Source organism: Perna viridis, chromosome 14 (assembly GCF_037379345.1).
Source record: "Perna viridis isolate PV_CMFRI_1.1 ecotype Kerala chromosome 14, ASM3737934v1, whole genome shotgun sequence".
In the NCBI taxonomy this organism is placed as follows: domain Eukaryota; kingdom Metazoa; phylum Mollusca; class Bivalvia; order Mytilida; family Mytilidae; genus Perna; species Perna viridis.
Window position 1 is genome coordinate 28,844,837 of NC_142458.1, and position 18,500 is coordinate 28,863,336.

Consider the following 18,500-nt stretch of genomic DNA (forward strand, 5'->3'; position numbering starts at 1 on the left):
TTCTTTGATAGGGGTGCCCCTGGGATTCGGTTAGCCCACCCTATTTATATATTTTACTTTTGAAAAAAAATTTAGACCTTTTCATTTATTTTGTCAGAAAAAAGAGACGTAATCCCATAAATATATAAGGAGTGGATCCCTGATAATGATAAACTATGACATATAATAAAAATATTATTAATGCGCTTATTGTACAAATATGAAGGAGCAGATTACAGGACAACGATGTTTTTGACTATCCATATATTTCGTAGTTTAAAGTTTATTGACTTATCATATACTTATATTCGTTTTTACCACTTATTCACTAGCATATTTGCAAACTGGAAAATGACACCTATTCCAGCGGCACGTCCTATTACCATATACATATATATAGGAAGTGTCCCCTCCTCAAGAGAGCTATTAATGGGGTAACATCAATCTCGTTTCATAAGTGACCCGTTTTATTCAGCTACCTTTTCTTAATCATTTCAATATCATATCGAAAATAAAAAGACGACACTTTTGCCACATTTTAACTTATAAGGTAATAATTAAAACTTTTTAGTGTTGATAACGTGTGACAATCAGACTTATAATGTAACCGCCAAACCAAAATATGACCATGTGATAGTCATGTGATATCATACGACAAACAAACAAAACGTGACACATTAAAGGTCATAATCTAAGAACAAATAAAGATAATTTTGGTATTCACTTAAGAAGCACAGGTATGTGATTTGTATGTTTGCAAACTTCTTTATCCGACACGTGAGTCATGTAATGTATTTTAGAAACATTCATTTTGATTCGTACATTCAGTTTATACTGTAACTGTAAGGCTTGATTCACATTAGAAACTAAGCTCACTTGAATGAGCAGCAGCTGTAATAATCTTTAATATATTGTATTCTGACGAACCTTTTCCAAATCTATATAATCATGACGTTTGCAGAGACTTTGTGTGCGGTGTTGGTGGCATTACAGTTATGTGGAACGTGGACTGAGATAACCCGTGCACCCCACCCACCCCCCTACCCGGCCAACCAAAACATGTATTTCAGGTACTCTTACACCTCTTATTTTCGAATCTTTTTGTGGCCAAAAATTAAACTGAATCCTTTTTCTTTTGTATTTTTTTGGCTCCTTTTTATACCTCGTTGAGGCAAAAATCCATTTTTTACGTTTTTGTATTCTTCGAAATTCTTTCTACAAAACGAAAAAACCCAGAAGTGTTAATTATGATAATACTAAACAGAAAATATACCAAATAGACAGTTTATCACTGAAGGATAGATACTACATATATATGATTTGAAGAAGTTAAATATCATTAAAGAGCAAACTGTTTTTTTCTCTCCACTTAACTTTTAGTTGCAGGCATTAAAGTAATGTAATTTTTTGTATACATGTAGTTCGTATATTGTTAAAGCATGCTGTCTCATTCTACTTTTGTGTATATTTGTATATTTAAATTTTGGAAAGGACTAAATATGTATGATTTACTTTTGTCCAATTCATTTGCATGTTAAAATTAAACTTAAGAACAACCTTTTGATACTAAGCGTTTCAAGTGAAGTTCCGGTGAGACACCGAATATTTTTAGACTAAAAAAAGGGGGCTGCAGGGATTATTTTGAAAAAAATTAAATTACTCCAAATTTGAGTGTTTTTATTTACTCAGCTATGAAAAAAAAATTAATTCAATGTATTCCCCATTATTTAACAATGTAGATTTTCAAATAAAAGTTTATAACTCCGCCTGCCGCGGAAGAAAAATTATTTTAGGGATTTAGTGAAAAAAAAAATCTAACCCAGCATCAAATCCCAGACCCCACCCTCGAAAAGAAAATGATTTATGCTTAAAAACGCAATTGGTCATCGGGAAATTGAACGAACTTAATATCTATGTTCCTAAAAAATTCCAAAACCTCAGTGCTTACAGAGCCTTTAATTAACTAAAACACTGTTTATGTATCCGTCTGCTCCATGAAAACTGATTTGTTCAATGTGCCATAGTTTTCCTTTCCTCTTTCGCCTACCCCGGACTTGCCTTTTTATAAGCAAATCGGTGGGTGTTTCTAGAAAAGCAGAGGACGCTTACCCTTACCCTACCGGTACACCTAGTCCATGCTTCCAGTTTTTAGTGGAGTCCGGGTTGCTCATTTGCTTTTGTTGCCCTGTGTGCATGATTTTAGTTACTTTATGTTCTTTGTTGTGTATGTCTGTTTTCCATGTCTGGTCTTTGTCCCAGGATTACATTCTTTTGATTACCGCTTTAACCTTGGTTCCCTTGATTACTCTTAAACTGCTGAAACACGTACATGTTTATGTAAAACTGCCATGGATGTTTTTCATAAGTTTTGAAAACTCCTGAAAAAACATATATTTCTGGTTGACGAGTTAAATAACGAAAAACTATCAAAAATAATCATATGGTATTTATATGTTTTCAATAGGATTTCATATATAAAAATAGTATATATGGTACTTGTGTTTATATGATTTCTTTAAAAGCACAAAAACATAATTATGTCCACCATACTAGTCTTAAACATATGTATCCATATGTTTTAAAGCATATAAAAACATATGTTGCAATTTTCCTGTGTACCTTGTTAATTCTGCTTTTACTGCTGGTAAGAAAATCACACAAGTCTTTCCATGAAACTTATTCAAAATGGTATCTGATATGCAGAAATAAAATTTACTTCTTTTCAAGTGTCAGTAATTCGAGGTATAAATATATATGCATTATAATTCCACCATCAAAGGAAAAAACATTATATATGGTCACTTTATATCTGACACTAAGAAACTTTATTTTAAGTCGGATTTTAGTAAACATGCAATGTCAAACACGGTTTGTAGAGCTATTAACCGACACAAATAATAACAATAAAACAACACATATTATACACATTTATACACATGAAACAGATGATACACCACATGTGCATGCAATAGGACACACACAAAAAAACAATATATACGCCACACACTTATAAGATATTAAATACATCTGAACCTAACATACTTACAGCACAAAGGGATCAAGATATATTCAAGCAATAATTAAATGTTAAATAAGCCAACATAAAATACTAATACTAATAAAAACTGAACTGATCGAAGTGAATCATTAATTTTTAAGAAAAAAAAGTTTTAAGATCTGCAGGAGCCACATCTGCATAAGTTACCATTCCAGTGTTAATTAAACTTTTGAACTGGCTTAGGTCGGACTGCACACGAATCTCTTTAGGCAACATATTCCAGGGTGTGACCTCAGCATACCTTACAGAATGTCAGGGTGTGACCTCAGCATATCTTACTGAATGTCAGGGTGTGACCTCAGCATACTTTACAGAATGTCAGGGTGTGACCTCAGCATATCTTACAGAATGTCAGGGTGTGACCTCAGCATACCTTACTGAATGTCAGGGTGTGACCTCAGCATACCTTACAGAATGTCAGGGTGTGACCTCAGCATACCTTACAGAATGTCAGGGTGTGACCTCAGCATATCTTACAGAATGTCAGGGTGTGACCTCAGCATACCTTACTGAATGTCAGGGTGTGACCTCAGCATACCTTACTGAATGTCAGGGTGTGACCTCAGCATATCTTACTGATTATAATCCATAATTGGTTGTTCTTACTCTTGGAACTTCTGCTATACTGTTTTTTCTAAAAGAATAATTAGAGTTTTTTTTAATGAAATATTAACATCTTGAAGATACAGTGGGGATTTCTTATGAATAATTTTGAACTCTGCTATCGCCATGGTACGTAAACGTCTTAATTGTAGTGAAGGAAGACCAGATTTCACTAGCAACTCTTCGTATGTACAGCGGTAGTTTTCATAAATGAAGCGCAAGGCAAGTTATTATTATTTTTTTCATCTTTTTGGTATTACCCTCCTCACCAAAATGCCAAACAAAAGGACAGTGATTAAAATTAAATATTTAATCAGATTGGTAGACTATGTATTACATTCGCATACAAGACAATTTAAAGACGGGTGACTTTCTGTTAGAAAAGTATTTGAAAATCTGGAAACGTCTAAAGGAGTTAGGAGCAGTATTTGATGTTTTCAGCTTTTCCGTTACATAGTTTTTTTATCTGAGGGCAAGATGTGGATCGTCTACATATCTCTGTTATTGTTTGGTGAATACGTTAAGTATGATACATGTATAAATAGCTTTAGAAGGACCACAGCCGGTAGGTATACATGTACATTGGAGACAGGGGACTGCTATGTTTTATTTGATCCTTTGATGTCCGTTTGTTTTTTTTTAATATGTTTAGCATTGTCAGTTTAATTATTTTTCTGTGTGTCTTTTACACACAGTGTCAGATTAAGTAAAAATTCTTTAGGAGATATTGTGAGTAATAGATTTTTTTTGAATTTGATAAAATTAACAAATTTTGTTTTGTGTTTGTTTGTTTGTTTTGTTTTTTTTCTGTTATGCTACAAATGTATGACTTTGCTGAAATCACTATTTTGGGATATATACATGGTATAACACTTTTTTTGGTATTACATGTACATGTATTTATTTAACACAGTGTACAAACTTTATTGCAGCATAAAGACTATCTGATGAAGTTGAAGATGACAGCATGTTTAATGATGAAACAAACAATGAAAATGGAAAAGAAGATGAATCAACTGATGATTTTAGAATCAAGTTCACAAACACACAGAGTGTGCACGGTGTATCAATTGACAGATTAACACAAAATGGTGTTGACAAATTAAGGAGATTGAATCAAGACCCAGTCGATTATAGCACGTTAAATGGGGTTAAAAATTGTGGGCCATCGTCGGCGTTGTCATTAAATGACCCCGACGCGGACCGTCGGATAGTAGACGTTGCTATCGCGCAAGATAAGTTAACGTCAAATTCAGACTTAAAATATTCAGAAAAAAACGACGAAAAGTGTATATCTAAAGGAGATGTCGAAGGGAATAGCACCGATTCCAATGTTGTTGAACGGGACGAAAAACAATCATCGGAGGAATCGACACCATCTTTTTCTTTTAGGATTCTGACAAACACGCACAAGTTGATCTTAATCAGTGTGTGTTTGTCAAATTTTCTTGCTTTCTTGTGTTTGTCCTTGATTGCACCATTTTTTCCGGAAGAGGTATGTTTATTTTTAACGATGAAATATAATACATGTGGTTCCGTTAAATGAGATGATGTGGTTGAGATCATTAATTCAGATTATTACTGTAAATAAATAAAAATACGTCATCTCTTAAACAGCTATTCGACGATGCTGTCAAAAAGTATCAACATCCGCGTGACATTATTTTTTAAGGATTAACACATACCATGCACAGTTATTAAGTTATAAATTTGATAACATGATTGTAAGCATCTAAGTTTAGTTATTGTTATCTTCTGTTTGTATAATGTGTTATTCAACCTTACTAAATATCTTTGATAAAGAAACATTGGTGGTTTAAGCGTGCTTATTGCGTGTTTATTAAACGTTACATCCACACAAGGGAATTCTTTCACAAGCCATATACATTCTGCATGTACCTGTACCTTCATACACACTAACAGACGTGCATGTACATTTTAACGGCTTGTACACGGTCAACCTTTGATACATGAAAGTCTTGCCAATGGATTGGCTCGTATTTTTCATATTTGCATTACTCAGTTTGAGAATAACAATGTTTTTTAATTATGTAACATTGCAGCGGTGGATCCAAGTTTGACACCCCTATTTTGTTTGGAAATTTTGTTAATATTATTACAATGTGGACAGACAAGAGAAAATAATAGTATGGGACTACCTTTCTCTTAACCCTCTTTTCAAATCCATTGAGCCACCCTCCCCCCTTGCATTTGAGGGTGGTCATTCGTTTACATCTAATTGATCCTATCCCATTATCCATACATTGTGTAAGTAAAAGCTTAGAAACCACGAACGACTTTAGAGACTCAATTTTAATTTGATGGTATAGAGAGGCTGAAGATTTAGTCTTTGCCTCTGAACTAACTACATGTATAAAGCAGTATTAGTTGAAATGAAATTAGCTACCGCATATCATCTATTTTTTTCAGGGGTCGGTGGTTTGGGGGTTTATATCGGGCAACTGTTTAATTCTGACAATGGTAACTTTTCAGGCTGCATCAAAGAATGTAAGTGATTCCATTTCTGGATGGATTTTTGGTGTTTTTGCTTTCACGCAGTTTGTTTCATCACCATTGGCAGGTCATCTGGTACGTATACAAGAAACACAATTACTAATCCTAAACTTGGACTTTGGACCGGTGTTTTAGGGCGTCTTTTAAAAAAACGTTGATAAAAGAACGAATGTTGCTGTTAATGCATGCGCAGATATGACATTCGTCGCTGAAGCTTACTTTTATTTTCCAAAAAACTTATAAGCACGTACATGTAGCTAAGCAGAAAATTGAAAAATGTGAAATGCACAGAGGTGATCGTACGTTCATTTTTTATGTTGATTGCTTTTCAAAATACTGACAAGGCCACACGAAATATAAGTTCATGTCCGTCGGACATCCATAGCACATATGTGTTTCCACAGAGAAAATACAGCGTACAATTATTTTGTTTTATAAATAAAACACGTATAGTGATAACCCTCTTATTACAGTATTATACCAAGTATGTTACAAATCTGTTCATTTATAGAAATATGAGTCAACTTTGTATAGTACATGTATTTGTTGATATTTTCAATGATCATTTTCTTCATATGTAAAAATTAAAGATGAACTGCTTATACTCTAAAAATGTATGATTGTATATGAATGTTCAAAATCCTCAGATATTACATGTTTGTCTCATTGTACAGATTCCAATACTTGGTCTCAAGTTTATGTACATAGGCGGATTGTTCCTAGCCTCTGGATGCACAGTATTATTTGGGTAAGATATATTTGGTATACTTATAAGTCCGACAATTTCTCTTAGTACATGTACGTCTGTTTGTTGGTACGTGCATGCACATGTATGTTAGTACATTGTGTACATCTGTCTGTTAATAGGTCTTTCGGTTTGTCTGTGTGCTGGTCTGCCTAATTGAAAGTTCTGATTTTCGGTTTATTTCACTGAAACTTATTTCAACTAAAGCGGTTTTTGCACCAATGTTCAGACGTGTAAGAGTCTCACATTTGGTTATAACTTTCAGATGCTTGCAAATGTGTGCTTGTGTAAATAGAAAAATTTTAGTAAAGAGGTAAAAGTAAATTTAAAGAGGATTAGGCAGAGCTAGTTTGAACTAATGTTACTCAATGAAACATCACTTTTGTTTCTAAGGTTACACAAATATTAAGGTCACTCTTCTGTTATCTCCAGTTTTTGCAAAATGTAATTATCGCACTCAGTAAAATGTAGTCAATAACCCATTACTTTGCGTCCACGACCATTTTTGCGAAAAACAGATTTGATTTAATTACGCCAAAAATAAAAATAAATATAAATACCTTTTTGTGCAAGAGGGCTCTGTACTAGAAATTTATAGACATGTAATAGCATAGTACATTTATCAATATAATTCAGATTTTTTTTCTTATTCCTTCCAGGGTTCTCACCTACATCGATACAACGAACAGTAACGTCACTTTCATCATTTATTGTTTTGTATTACGGGTATTCCTTGCTCTGGGCTGTACCAGTTTACAGACGGCCAGTAGTGCTTTATGTGCCAAAGAATTTCCCAATGCATTTTCTACAGTGTTTGTAAGTACTCACATATACATGTATACATCGAATATACATGTGCGTTGTAACTTCTATTACAATTTAACAGAAACATGTAGGTTTGGAATTTCTTCGTTACAGATTTCATTTTGTCAGCATTGTTACAAAACATATGTGTCATAAACTTAATTTTTAAAATTTTTAGAATCAAAGACTGAAGTCTTCATAGTCGTTAAAGGTGAAATACTCACTGTCACCGATTTTGGCTTACTTTCAACATCCAAAATTATACAAATGCCATATGCTCTAAAATCGGGTAACTTCTGCAAAACTCTTGGTTCCCTTGATATACATGTAGTCATTGCATACTCTTTCGTAACCGTTATGACCCAAATGTTTTCAATTAATATCCAGAACAAGATTAAAGAACTGGCAATGGGTATATAAAGATATCAGTGTCCTGATGATATATATATGACCTTTATATAATCAATTGTAACGAACGTCTGTATTTGAATCGGAAACTAGGTAACATTACATAAATTCAATGCTAACCGATCATCTTTTAATGTAAACTTCCCGTTCTAATACGTGTGTACAAGCAAAAAACACGCATAAACATGTGTATGATATGTTTGAAAAAAAGGTACGTTGTAGCGATCTTTGGATCGCTTATGATATTGACCAAGGAACCAGTTTAGGAACTAGATTAAGCAGCTTTCAAAGAATATTCATAAATATTGGGGCTTGCTAATGTATATGACCTATATAGTCTTGTAACGAGCCTCAGTGCCTGAATCGGAAACCGGGTAATGTTCAAAGCTTACTGATCATTTCATATAAACTTCGCGTTCTCGGACAAGCAAGAAACACAAGAAGAACACACATGTATGATACTTAAGTGGTACAATTTTTATCTCGCTAAAGCTAGAACGATGCATGACGCTATGACGGTAAACACGGCCAAGATCTGCAGCATTATATGGGATATAACTACATATTTATGCAAATCATATGCGAATATTAAGTACTGAAATTATGATTGCAAGAAGTCGCTAACAACATTAGCGACTTAAAAAGAGCTATTAAAAAAATCTTTCTTATAAATTAAGTGTATGACTTTTGTTATTATGATATTGTCATGTTGCATTATTCCGTATTTTACAGGGTATCACAGAAGTTTTTGTTGGTATCGGGTTTATGTCAGGACCAGCTATTGGAGGGTTCCTTTATGGGGTGAGGCAAATGCAGCAGGAGGGTTCCGAGGGTTGAAATTCCCCCTTTGTTGGTGAAAAAGAATTATTTGTATACAAAATGTTGGCAAACAAAATGGAATTGTATTCAAAAGATTATAATCCAAGGATAATGAGTAAACAGGAAAACGGATCCCCCTTTAAATCATTTCCGCAACTGACATGGACAAAGAACCAGTTTTATCTGGTACTTCTTGGAAAAATGGTGTGATTTATCAGAATGTTTTATTTGCAATAATAGTCTTTAAAAAGACTGCAAAACAAATTATCATATATATAAAAAAAATCGGGCTTACAATTGTACTAAGTTTCTTTGTAGAAAAGACACAATCGCAGAATTATAAAATATATTGTTTATACACATGCGAATGATGCCGTCATTAAAACAAAAATATAAAAATTATTTTGTGTTATATGCATAATATTATATTTAAAATGCTTCCTTCTGATATTATTTCAAAATTTGTATAAAATGTACGTTATATGATAATCCTGGAACTTATGTGTGCCATTGATTTGCATTTACTCCTCCAGTATGCGAATGTATTTACTGAATTAGGGGACTAATTTTATTAAGGAATTAATGCGATGCCTATAACTGGGGTCTAGAATGTCTCACTAATCAAAGCAAGATTTTGGTCCTTTGTCAGTCCATTTACATGACTTTTTGTATGTTTGGTTGTTATTTATTTCAGAGTGGTGGTTTCGTGTTGCCCTTTGCAGTTATTGGTGCATTTATGGCTTTATGTGTTCCATTCAACTTTTGGCTCATTCCGGTTTTGAAAGGTATCTTTTATTTATTTTAATACATTTTTAGATGCTGTCACATTTTTATCTATCTTTATGGTATCTTATAGCGCAAATAAATAATTTGTTACTAATACATGTTGAACGGTTGATTTTCTGAACTACATATACAGTACATGTATTAAGATGTTTGATGTTAATGTACATATATGTTAAGGTTTATATAATGTTATGCATCGGAAATTGATCTGGAATGAAATGTCCAAGAAATTGTTTCATATTTCACCGAAGTACAAATATCACTAAGAATTCTTTGGTACAGAACCATTACATAGTGTACTAAAAACAAAAAACAGAAAAAATTCCTTCTTTCAAGCACAGTACACTAACCTTGATTGTCAACATATTTGTTGCAGCTGATGAAGATCAAACCCAGTCGAAGTTGACAATCTGGACCTTGATGAAATCACACAAATCTATTATTAACAGTCTAGCTACAGTTATAGCCGCCATGATATTCTCAATACTGGATCCTATATTGGAACCTCATCTTAATAATACTGTAAGTAGAAAAAACAAATGCTACTTTGCTTGCATTTCTTAATACTTTCATCGAACCTGTATCCCTGTATATTTATAATGGAAAACAAATATGAAACACAATACTGAATAAACTATTGGACTTGGCTCATTCTAGTTTACGTGTGGGAACATCTCAGACAAATACCATAATCTTTATAGTTCAGAGCAGATATCAGATAAAACAGACGATCGCATACATGTACTACAGTTGTAATGGAAGGAGTTTTAAGTTATGAATACAGGTAACGGGATGTGTACTTAATATTAAATAGAATAAATATTTTAAAAATGGATTGCATTGTATGTGCACCTTCATCAAACCCTCTGTATTACTGACAATATATATGTATTATAGATTTTTAAAACATGCACATGCGGGCGGATCAAGAAATGTTTAGAAGGAGGTACGGGGTATAGTTTTGAGGCAAAAATTTAAAAAAATGGGGCTATCATTTGCATACTTTTGCTCTTATTTTGCACAGCATCAATTGCATGTAACTTTTCTAACAAAAGGACTGGGTTCCCACCTCTTGAACCCCAGTGGCGGATCCAGAGAGTTACTGCAGGGGGTTGACATTCCCTCTCGTATAGGACAATGTGTCAATTATCTGTGTAGAATTGACAAAAAATGGCAAATTATATCCTTGCAACCTCCTTTTTTCTGAGGAACCCCCGGCTGGTACACATCCTTTGGATCTGTATCTGTTAGTTCTACATACATGTTATATGATAAAAATTATGATGTACATTTTAGTTCGGATTGGATGCAGATATTATCGGGTTACTATTTTTGGTCATGTCAGCGTTTTATGCTATAACTTCACCGATCGCTGGGACAATCTGCGATAGAGTTGTAAGTTAATAACATAAAAATCTAATGATTTATTTACTTTGAAATATAAGGTTAGACTGATAAGCAAAATTAAAATACGTGTATAATGAGGGGAAAGGGGTAGAGTGAAACGAACGTAGAAAGAACCAACTAACAAAAAATACATGCCTATGCACGTATCACACTTTATGATCAATGTAAAAATGGCATTCTCAGAGTTATGGTTCTTGTGCCATGTACTCCTTAATTTGACAGGTGTAGAGTTGCTAAACTTGGTCAGTAATTATTGTTAACCCAATTGCCTCTTGTCACATTGTTATTACTGTCATGGCATCTCATTAAAACTTGAAACTCGAGTCAAAACAATAAAACAGTTGACAAAAAAAACAGCTTAATTTAAGTATTGACAGGACCTCTTCTTTTCAGGGAGACAACCGAGCTGTTTTGATACCTGGTTTTCTTATATCAGTAGTTGGTATGCTGTTTATTGGTCCATCAAGCTTGATAGGACTGGATGTTCTTGTAGGGGAGTAAGTGTTAATCATTTTCATGGGGGTGTTTATCATGTTAATGGGTGAGAAAATGTTTATCAAACCAGTTCATGGGGGAAAAGTGTTTATAATGCCAGTTTATGTGGGGTGAAGGGTTTATCATGCCAGGTCATGTGAGAGAACGTGTTTATCATGCCAGTTCAAGTAGGGGGAAGTGTTTATCATGTCAGATCATGTTGGGGGAGAAAGTGTTTATTATGCCACTACAGCTACTTTGGAAAAAGTGTTTATCATGACAGTGTATGTGGCAGAAAGTGTTTATCTAACCAGTTCATGGGGGAAAGTGTTTATCATGACAGTGTATGTAGCAGAAAGTGTTTATCAGGTGGAATACATAGAAGAGTGGTGTCATAGATAAGATATTTCATGCAAGTTTATCAGTAATGGGTGCATGTGGACCACAGGGGAATACATGTTGAACTTTTCTGTTCATAATGGAGGGATCATTTTGTATTTCAAATCATAGAGAAGTAATTGTTAACTAATCATTATGAAGGAAGAAAAATGTTTGTTATGGCAGATGAAGCGGAGTTTGCATTTAACATGTCAGTTAACAAGGAGCAATTATTTATTCATATCAGTTTGTTGAAGACGAATTGTGTGTTCGTACATGTATATATGTCAATATTTACATGTATGATTTATAAAAAACTGGTTTTTTTTTCAAGATGAAAAAAAATGTAATGCGTTTCTATAAAGTAAAATCTAGCTAAACAGAAACCTGAATTAATAGGAAATCTGTGTCTTGATACTTTTTATTACATTTCTAAGTTCATCTTATCTTTATATGACTAATTGTAAGTATTATGACCTTCTGTTTATGAATTTGATGTCCATTTCAGCCAGTTGTGGTTGAATATTGTTTGTCTGATTGTCCTTGGGATAGGTGCCAGTTTAGCACTGATACCAACCTTTGATGTCTTCATTGATGTTGCGGGGTAAATACTATTTATACTGTGTTTTGTTTTTAAGTACCAGTTCATATACAATTCATAAGAGGTCTTTGTTCAGAAACCCAACCGAATAAAACATGTTTTTATCTACATGTACATACGCTATTTTTTTTCGTAGCTTTACCTTTCTGATTACAGATTTGTATTAGGTAAAAAGTCATACATTCATCTCCCACTTAAATCAATCAAATCGGAACAATCAATCGTGTAAAGTGTTTCAAGTATTATCTGTAAGTTTTGAAGTAAGTACTGTGGGTTTTTGATATGCATGAATCGAGATTCACTGTCTGATATTCACAAATAAAGCCACTGAATAAAACCGGGAAATATTCATCGTAAACATTGGCAGGAATGCAGAAGACTACATATCTTGGAATGGTGAATTTGGGAGTTAAAAGCGATTTATCTTATTTAGGAATAATTGAACTCGTATTGTTGAGATAGAGTTGGGGAATGACTATTAGGACAATCGGAGAGTAAGGGTTATATTATTGAATATTTTTCCAGTTTTTAATGAAAGTATCGGACGAATTTGAGGTTTGTCTTTTTAAAATCACGAGACAGTGGAGTTTACGATAAATAAAAACGAAACCTAGTTGTTGCATGCATATAAGTGTGTGATACTAGTATTGTAATACCATTCTGTCTTACGACACGTTCACAATTGTACTACATAAATTTAAAGTACATGCATGACTGCACTTAGCCTCTTTCTATATGTCATGCAAAAGCGTTTCCTAATAACATATTTCTGTGGCTTATTTGTCGAAATATGCCTACATGTACAATGTACATGCACTTTTCAGCGTTTTATTCGATCTATTTGATTTATGCATACACATCTTTTTGCATGGAGTATTTGCTTTGAATTCATACTTTGTCCTTTTGGATATATGATATCATTTCAAAATTGCAAAGGCTTTGCTTGTTTCCTCTAACGATTTAACTTTTTATGCGTCATTCATATTGCTTCTTATTACTTCAGCGAGCTTGGATATGAGGATGACATTGGAGTATATGGAATAGTTGCTGGTGTTTGGGGATCATTTTATGCTTTTGGGTATGAATGCTTTTACTGTCCATTTGAAATTGTCGTTAATTGATTGTAGCATGCAAGACACTGCTTGGGTTCGTTAAATGGTTTGTATCAATTTATATGTAAGCTTGGGAAAATGTACTCTAATATTTGGTAATAAATATTGATTAAGTCTTGTTTTAATTGATAAAGATATGTACCTATCTAGTCCCTATATTGTTACACAATCTAATATGATATCCTTAAAAGGCTTTGAGACCACAACTGCCATTGATTTTCGATCGCTGTACGAGCAGCACGCAACGTATTTGGTGTGGCTTGTCCGTGTAAATTACTGCCCACCTTAAATCATGTAAACAAACACAGTAACATTCCGGTGTGTATCAGCTGTTTTCATTTATTTCAGTATCGTGAATGAACATGAATTCATATTTAATAATAATATTTAACGTTATGTTATAGAAAAGTTATATTTTATTTCCAAAAAATCGCCTACGCACGTACGCCGTAGCACTCACCAAAACTAACAATAACAATCGTCAATGAATGAACGTTGTACTTGTCCATATGTAAACACTGTGACCTTAAAATGCAAACAACTATTGCCATATCTAACATTGTTCTATTTAATTCGCCCTTTCCTTCTTTACAAATAATACACTGCACAAAGTTTCACTAGCGACCATTTATTTCAACTGAAATAGCGTAAAGTGTACAGCCAAATATCGATAAATATGACGGGTTTATGGTTACCGTAATAGTTTCAGGAAAATGTATAAAAGTACCGTACTTTTCCTATTAGAATCAAAATAAATCCCTGAAACTCCAGTTTATCATTGTTTTTCCGCAAGCTGACATTTGTGCCGATTTTTACCCCTCGTTATCCCTCGGAGTAAAATAATGTGGCATAAATAATCAGCCCGTGGTAAAACAATGATCCACTAGTTTCGGTGACTTATTTCTTAAATACACTTACCTACATAAATCTGGTTGTAAAGTGACTTTGCATGGAAGGTTGTCCCATTACTTTTATAGCATTTTGAATTATTCATTGCAATACAATATGATTGCTTCAGTTTGAATAATTATAGATTATAACATGGCATTTTTCATATCACACCTACTATCAGCCCTAGGTCATGATACCAGCCCGAGAGCCGTAGGCTCGAGGGATGATACTGACCGTGGGCTGATATGGGTGTGATCTGAAAAATGACACATTATGATCTTTTCGACATATACTTCATTATTGGTGTTTCATATAGATCCCTTTGGACTCTCTTTATCAAACGGAGGTATGTGATATCAATTTAACTGAAAAGTGTTGTTTCTTTTTCAAAATGTACTACACACACATTCACTCCATAACCATTTATTTTTGTTTCTGTCATCTTGATAAATAGTTCTGTAATTATGGACAATATGCAGTTTAACAATTTATTTTATGTTAACATAACAATGGTTTATATATTCTGGTCAATGATGTGAATCAAATTGATCTAGCTGAAGCTGTTAAGAGGGAAATTACTTGTTACATTTCCAGTAACTGTTGCCCCTGAAAACATCTGAACAACTTTGTCCTCCACAGCGGGTATATCTTCTATATTACGTTGCTCCTTCTCATGCATTTTGTCAAAATGTTCATATCACCCAAAGTTTTTCTGTTGGCATTGGCATTTTTAAGTGAATTTATATAGTTCTGCGTTTCGTCTCCACTGTCGTCTACCATGTTTTGATTCTAGGCGATAATAGATTTCGAATCGATAACGGAACAGTACGAGGCGCGATTACGGAATTAGGGGTGTGATATCAACCGGAAACCTGTGATATAACAATGTCATACCACACGACTGAGGCAATCCGGGGATCAATTTTCGATAAATATATGATAATTGATTGAATCAGATATGTACATGTTTCATCATTTCAGTGATTTTCTTGGTCCTAGCATTGGTGGTGTATTACTGGATATCTATGGGTTTTCTTTCTGTTGTTCTTTGACTGCTGCTGGCTGTCTATTTATGGTAAGGAAAAATTGTTAAATGCATGCTAACATACTTAAGGCTTTCTATTTGTTCAAAGGGAATGTTTATTTGAAATATGTGTCATTGCAATGGCTGTTAAGATCACATTCTTGGTTTCTTTTCTTTTTCCCTTCCTTTGTTTTGTTTTTGTTTTTTGTTTTTGTTTTTGTTTTTGTTTTTGTTTTTTTTCGTTTCGTTTTGTTTTTGTTTTTTGTATGTTTTGTTTTGTTTTTTTGTTGGGGGGGGGTATATTACGGTTACGAATTGAATGCGAAAAGGCAAACAAAACGTGGATGCTATAAAGACTTATTATATATAATGTTTATTTTATGATGTTTTTTTCTTTTTTTTAAGTGACCTAAGTTCGCTTTTAAATGTATAGAAATTAGTCTAAAAATTCATCATACGGACACTTGAGAATCTTTCGTCAAGCAAAACACTACATTGGGATACACTAAAGCTTCAGAAATAGTAAAAGTGCAGGCTAGGCAAAACGTTTAAGAGTCGTCTATGTTATTTTTCAAAAGCTACTTCCGGTTGGAACGATCATGATAAAACCCTGCAATTTACGCCGAACTCTGAACAATTCTTCCGATAATTTTACGAATATTTGGAAAGCCTTTCGTCGTCTCACACTCATTACTGATTACAAATTAAAAAAAAACTTGGCAAAATGATAAATGGCATGAAGTCTACTTTGTTGAAAAGGGAGCCTTATATTTTCGCTTTGGACTTCGCTCGCACTTAAGGCCATTGCCTTCCTCATACTTTTTTCTCGTTTAATATACATGTAAACATGCTCTTAAGTGTATAAAAATTTGTCTAACTATTTATCATATTGACCATTTCAGAAACTTTTTTTCAAAGGAAAACTCTTCATCTCTATCTGTTGAAGCTTTGAAATTTAGTCATAACACATGCGAGACAAAACGTTTCAAAGAAGTGCATGTTATTTGATAGGAACTCTTTGGACATTTCCGGAAAACAACAACTACTTTCGGCTAATATAAAACAAGGCATTCATTGCCGATCCCTGAACTGTTTGAACTGTATAAAATTATAAATATTTGAAATATCTTTTGCAGGTTCGCGCTCGCTTACTTTAGGGAGAAGCTTTCCTCATATGAAACATCTCTATATTTAATAGGTGCCATTGTTAGCAATTTCATGGCTATACGACACAAGATGTTGTAGACATGGTTCTTGGGATGCCGGTATCGAAAGTTCCAGAAGTATAGGTGAGACCACTCCATTACTAGGAAACACCAAGGACAATGACGTCATGTCAACGTTTCCACCACCATCAACCATAACAGTCACGTGATTAAAAATAAAAACACCTGAAATTGTAGGGCAGTTGTTTTGTAAACTATTTGGCTAATCTTTGATCAGTTTGTATAATAACATTTTTCGTTATGAAAAGATATGAGCAGGTTCTCCAAATTATACGAACAGATTGCCATACTCAGTAGATATTAAGTGTTTTTTTTAATATTTTGGCTAGGCAATCATTATACTCATCGTGCAAGACGACTACACTCTTCCTGAATATTGTCAATATATTTTTATTGTAGATAATATGGTGCGACAAATATAATTCATTTTAAATGTTTGATTCTGTCACTGTTTTGCTGTAGTACTAGTGTATACACATAATTGTGACATATAATTTTACAATGTGAATGTTCTTCTATATTCATTTGATAAAAATGTGAACATTTTATTGATGTTCTATTCTGTTTTATTTACGCTACACTATATAACGCTTTTTAATGAAGATATTTTAATTTACCAGTATATCAAAGTAGAAAAATTCGCATTGTTGATCGTCGCTTTTTCACGACCTTGGTACAATCCATCTCCATGGTAAATGCCCGTTTTCGTTTATAGACCTGATGAAAACGTGTAACTTGCATTTATCGTCCAAAGATCGTGTATTCCAGAGAGAGAGTTTATCATACTGTATGACAAATCATGTGTTGTGTAACTTTAATACAAACGTGTCGGTGGTTTAATACATAGGAACGTGTATGGAGAATAAAAAAACATATTTAGAAAAAAACATGGATACAAGAATTTGTACGAGAAACATTATCCTACAATTAAAATTAGCCGTCACAGGAAAGTCAAAATAAGCGGCCACTGGAAAATCAAATTAAGATAATTATACTGTGGTACACAATATTATTTTATTCTTGGAGTACAAATGTGTGTTCTATGCATTTTAGTTTTATATAATACATGTAGTTTATTGATAACGCATCGATTCAGCGAAAAAAAAAATGTATTTTATATGTTATTGTTGAGACTGATCATTTATTTTTATTAATGATAAAAATTATCATTTATGTCAATTTATATAATGAATAAAAAGTATTTTTTTCAAATTCAGCCGTATTATTCACTTTTCTAACACATCTACAATGACCCGATACCTGATCGTCCTTCATTTTTCTAACACCTACAATGACCATATACCTGGTCGTCCTTCACTTTTCGAACACCTCTACAAGACCCTATATCTGGTCGTCCGTAAGCAATCGATTTGAAACATATGGAAAGTTACAGAACATTGCAGTTCTTGTTTTGTATCTCATTATCTGTTCTCGGCTTTTTTTTTATTACGACGTTTAAAAGTAAGTGGCGGATCCAGAGTTTTAGGGGGTGGATGGGGGCCAAAAAAAAAGAACATTCTTGACAGGAACACTGGTAGGAATCACAAAGTGAGTTTTGTTCATGATTTAACACACACAATTTTTCAACAATTTTTTTCCAAAGAAAATCCGCCTCCCTTGGATCCGCCACTGAAAGTCAATAACAAATGTAATAGATGTATAGGAGTCTAG

General features: G+C 33.5%; 1 protein-coding gene across 12 annotated transcripts; it reads left to right on the top strand.

Moving 5' to 3' along the window:
* The first annotated feature begins 631 nt into the window (after positions 1–631).
* LOC148598905 (MFS-type transporter SLC18B1-like) lies at positions 632–18,041 on the top strand. Of its 12 annotated transcripts, XM_088562201.1 has the most exons (15): positions 678–716; positions 941–1,049; positions 4,573–5,135; positions 6,134–6,229; positions 6,829–6,902; positions 7,559–7,715; positions 8,844–8,912; positions 9,625–9,715; positions 10,093–10,238; positions 11,013–11,111; positions 11,517–11,620; positions 12,484–12,579; positions 13,580–13,654; positions 15,561–15,654; positions 16,802–18,041. In XM_088562201.1, exons 3-15 carry the CDS (start codon positions 4,608–4,610, stop codon positions 16,976–16,978), a joined length of 1,806 nt encoding a protein of 601 aa, XP_088418327.1. In that variant the 5' UTR covers positions 678–716; positions 941–1,049; positions 4,573–4,607; the 3' UTR covers positions 16,979–18,041. The 12 variants fall into 12 exon arrangements, with proteins under 12 accessions (XP_088418324.1, XP_088418332.1, XP_088418330.1 ...); XM_088562198.1 differs by lacking the exon at positions 941–1,049 and having other exon boundaries at positions 632–716; XM_088562206.1 differs by lacking the exon at positions 941–1,049 and having other exon boundaries at positions 632–716; positions 16,740–16,878.
* Positions 18,042–18,500: the final 459 nt, after the last annotated feature.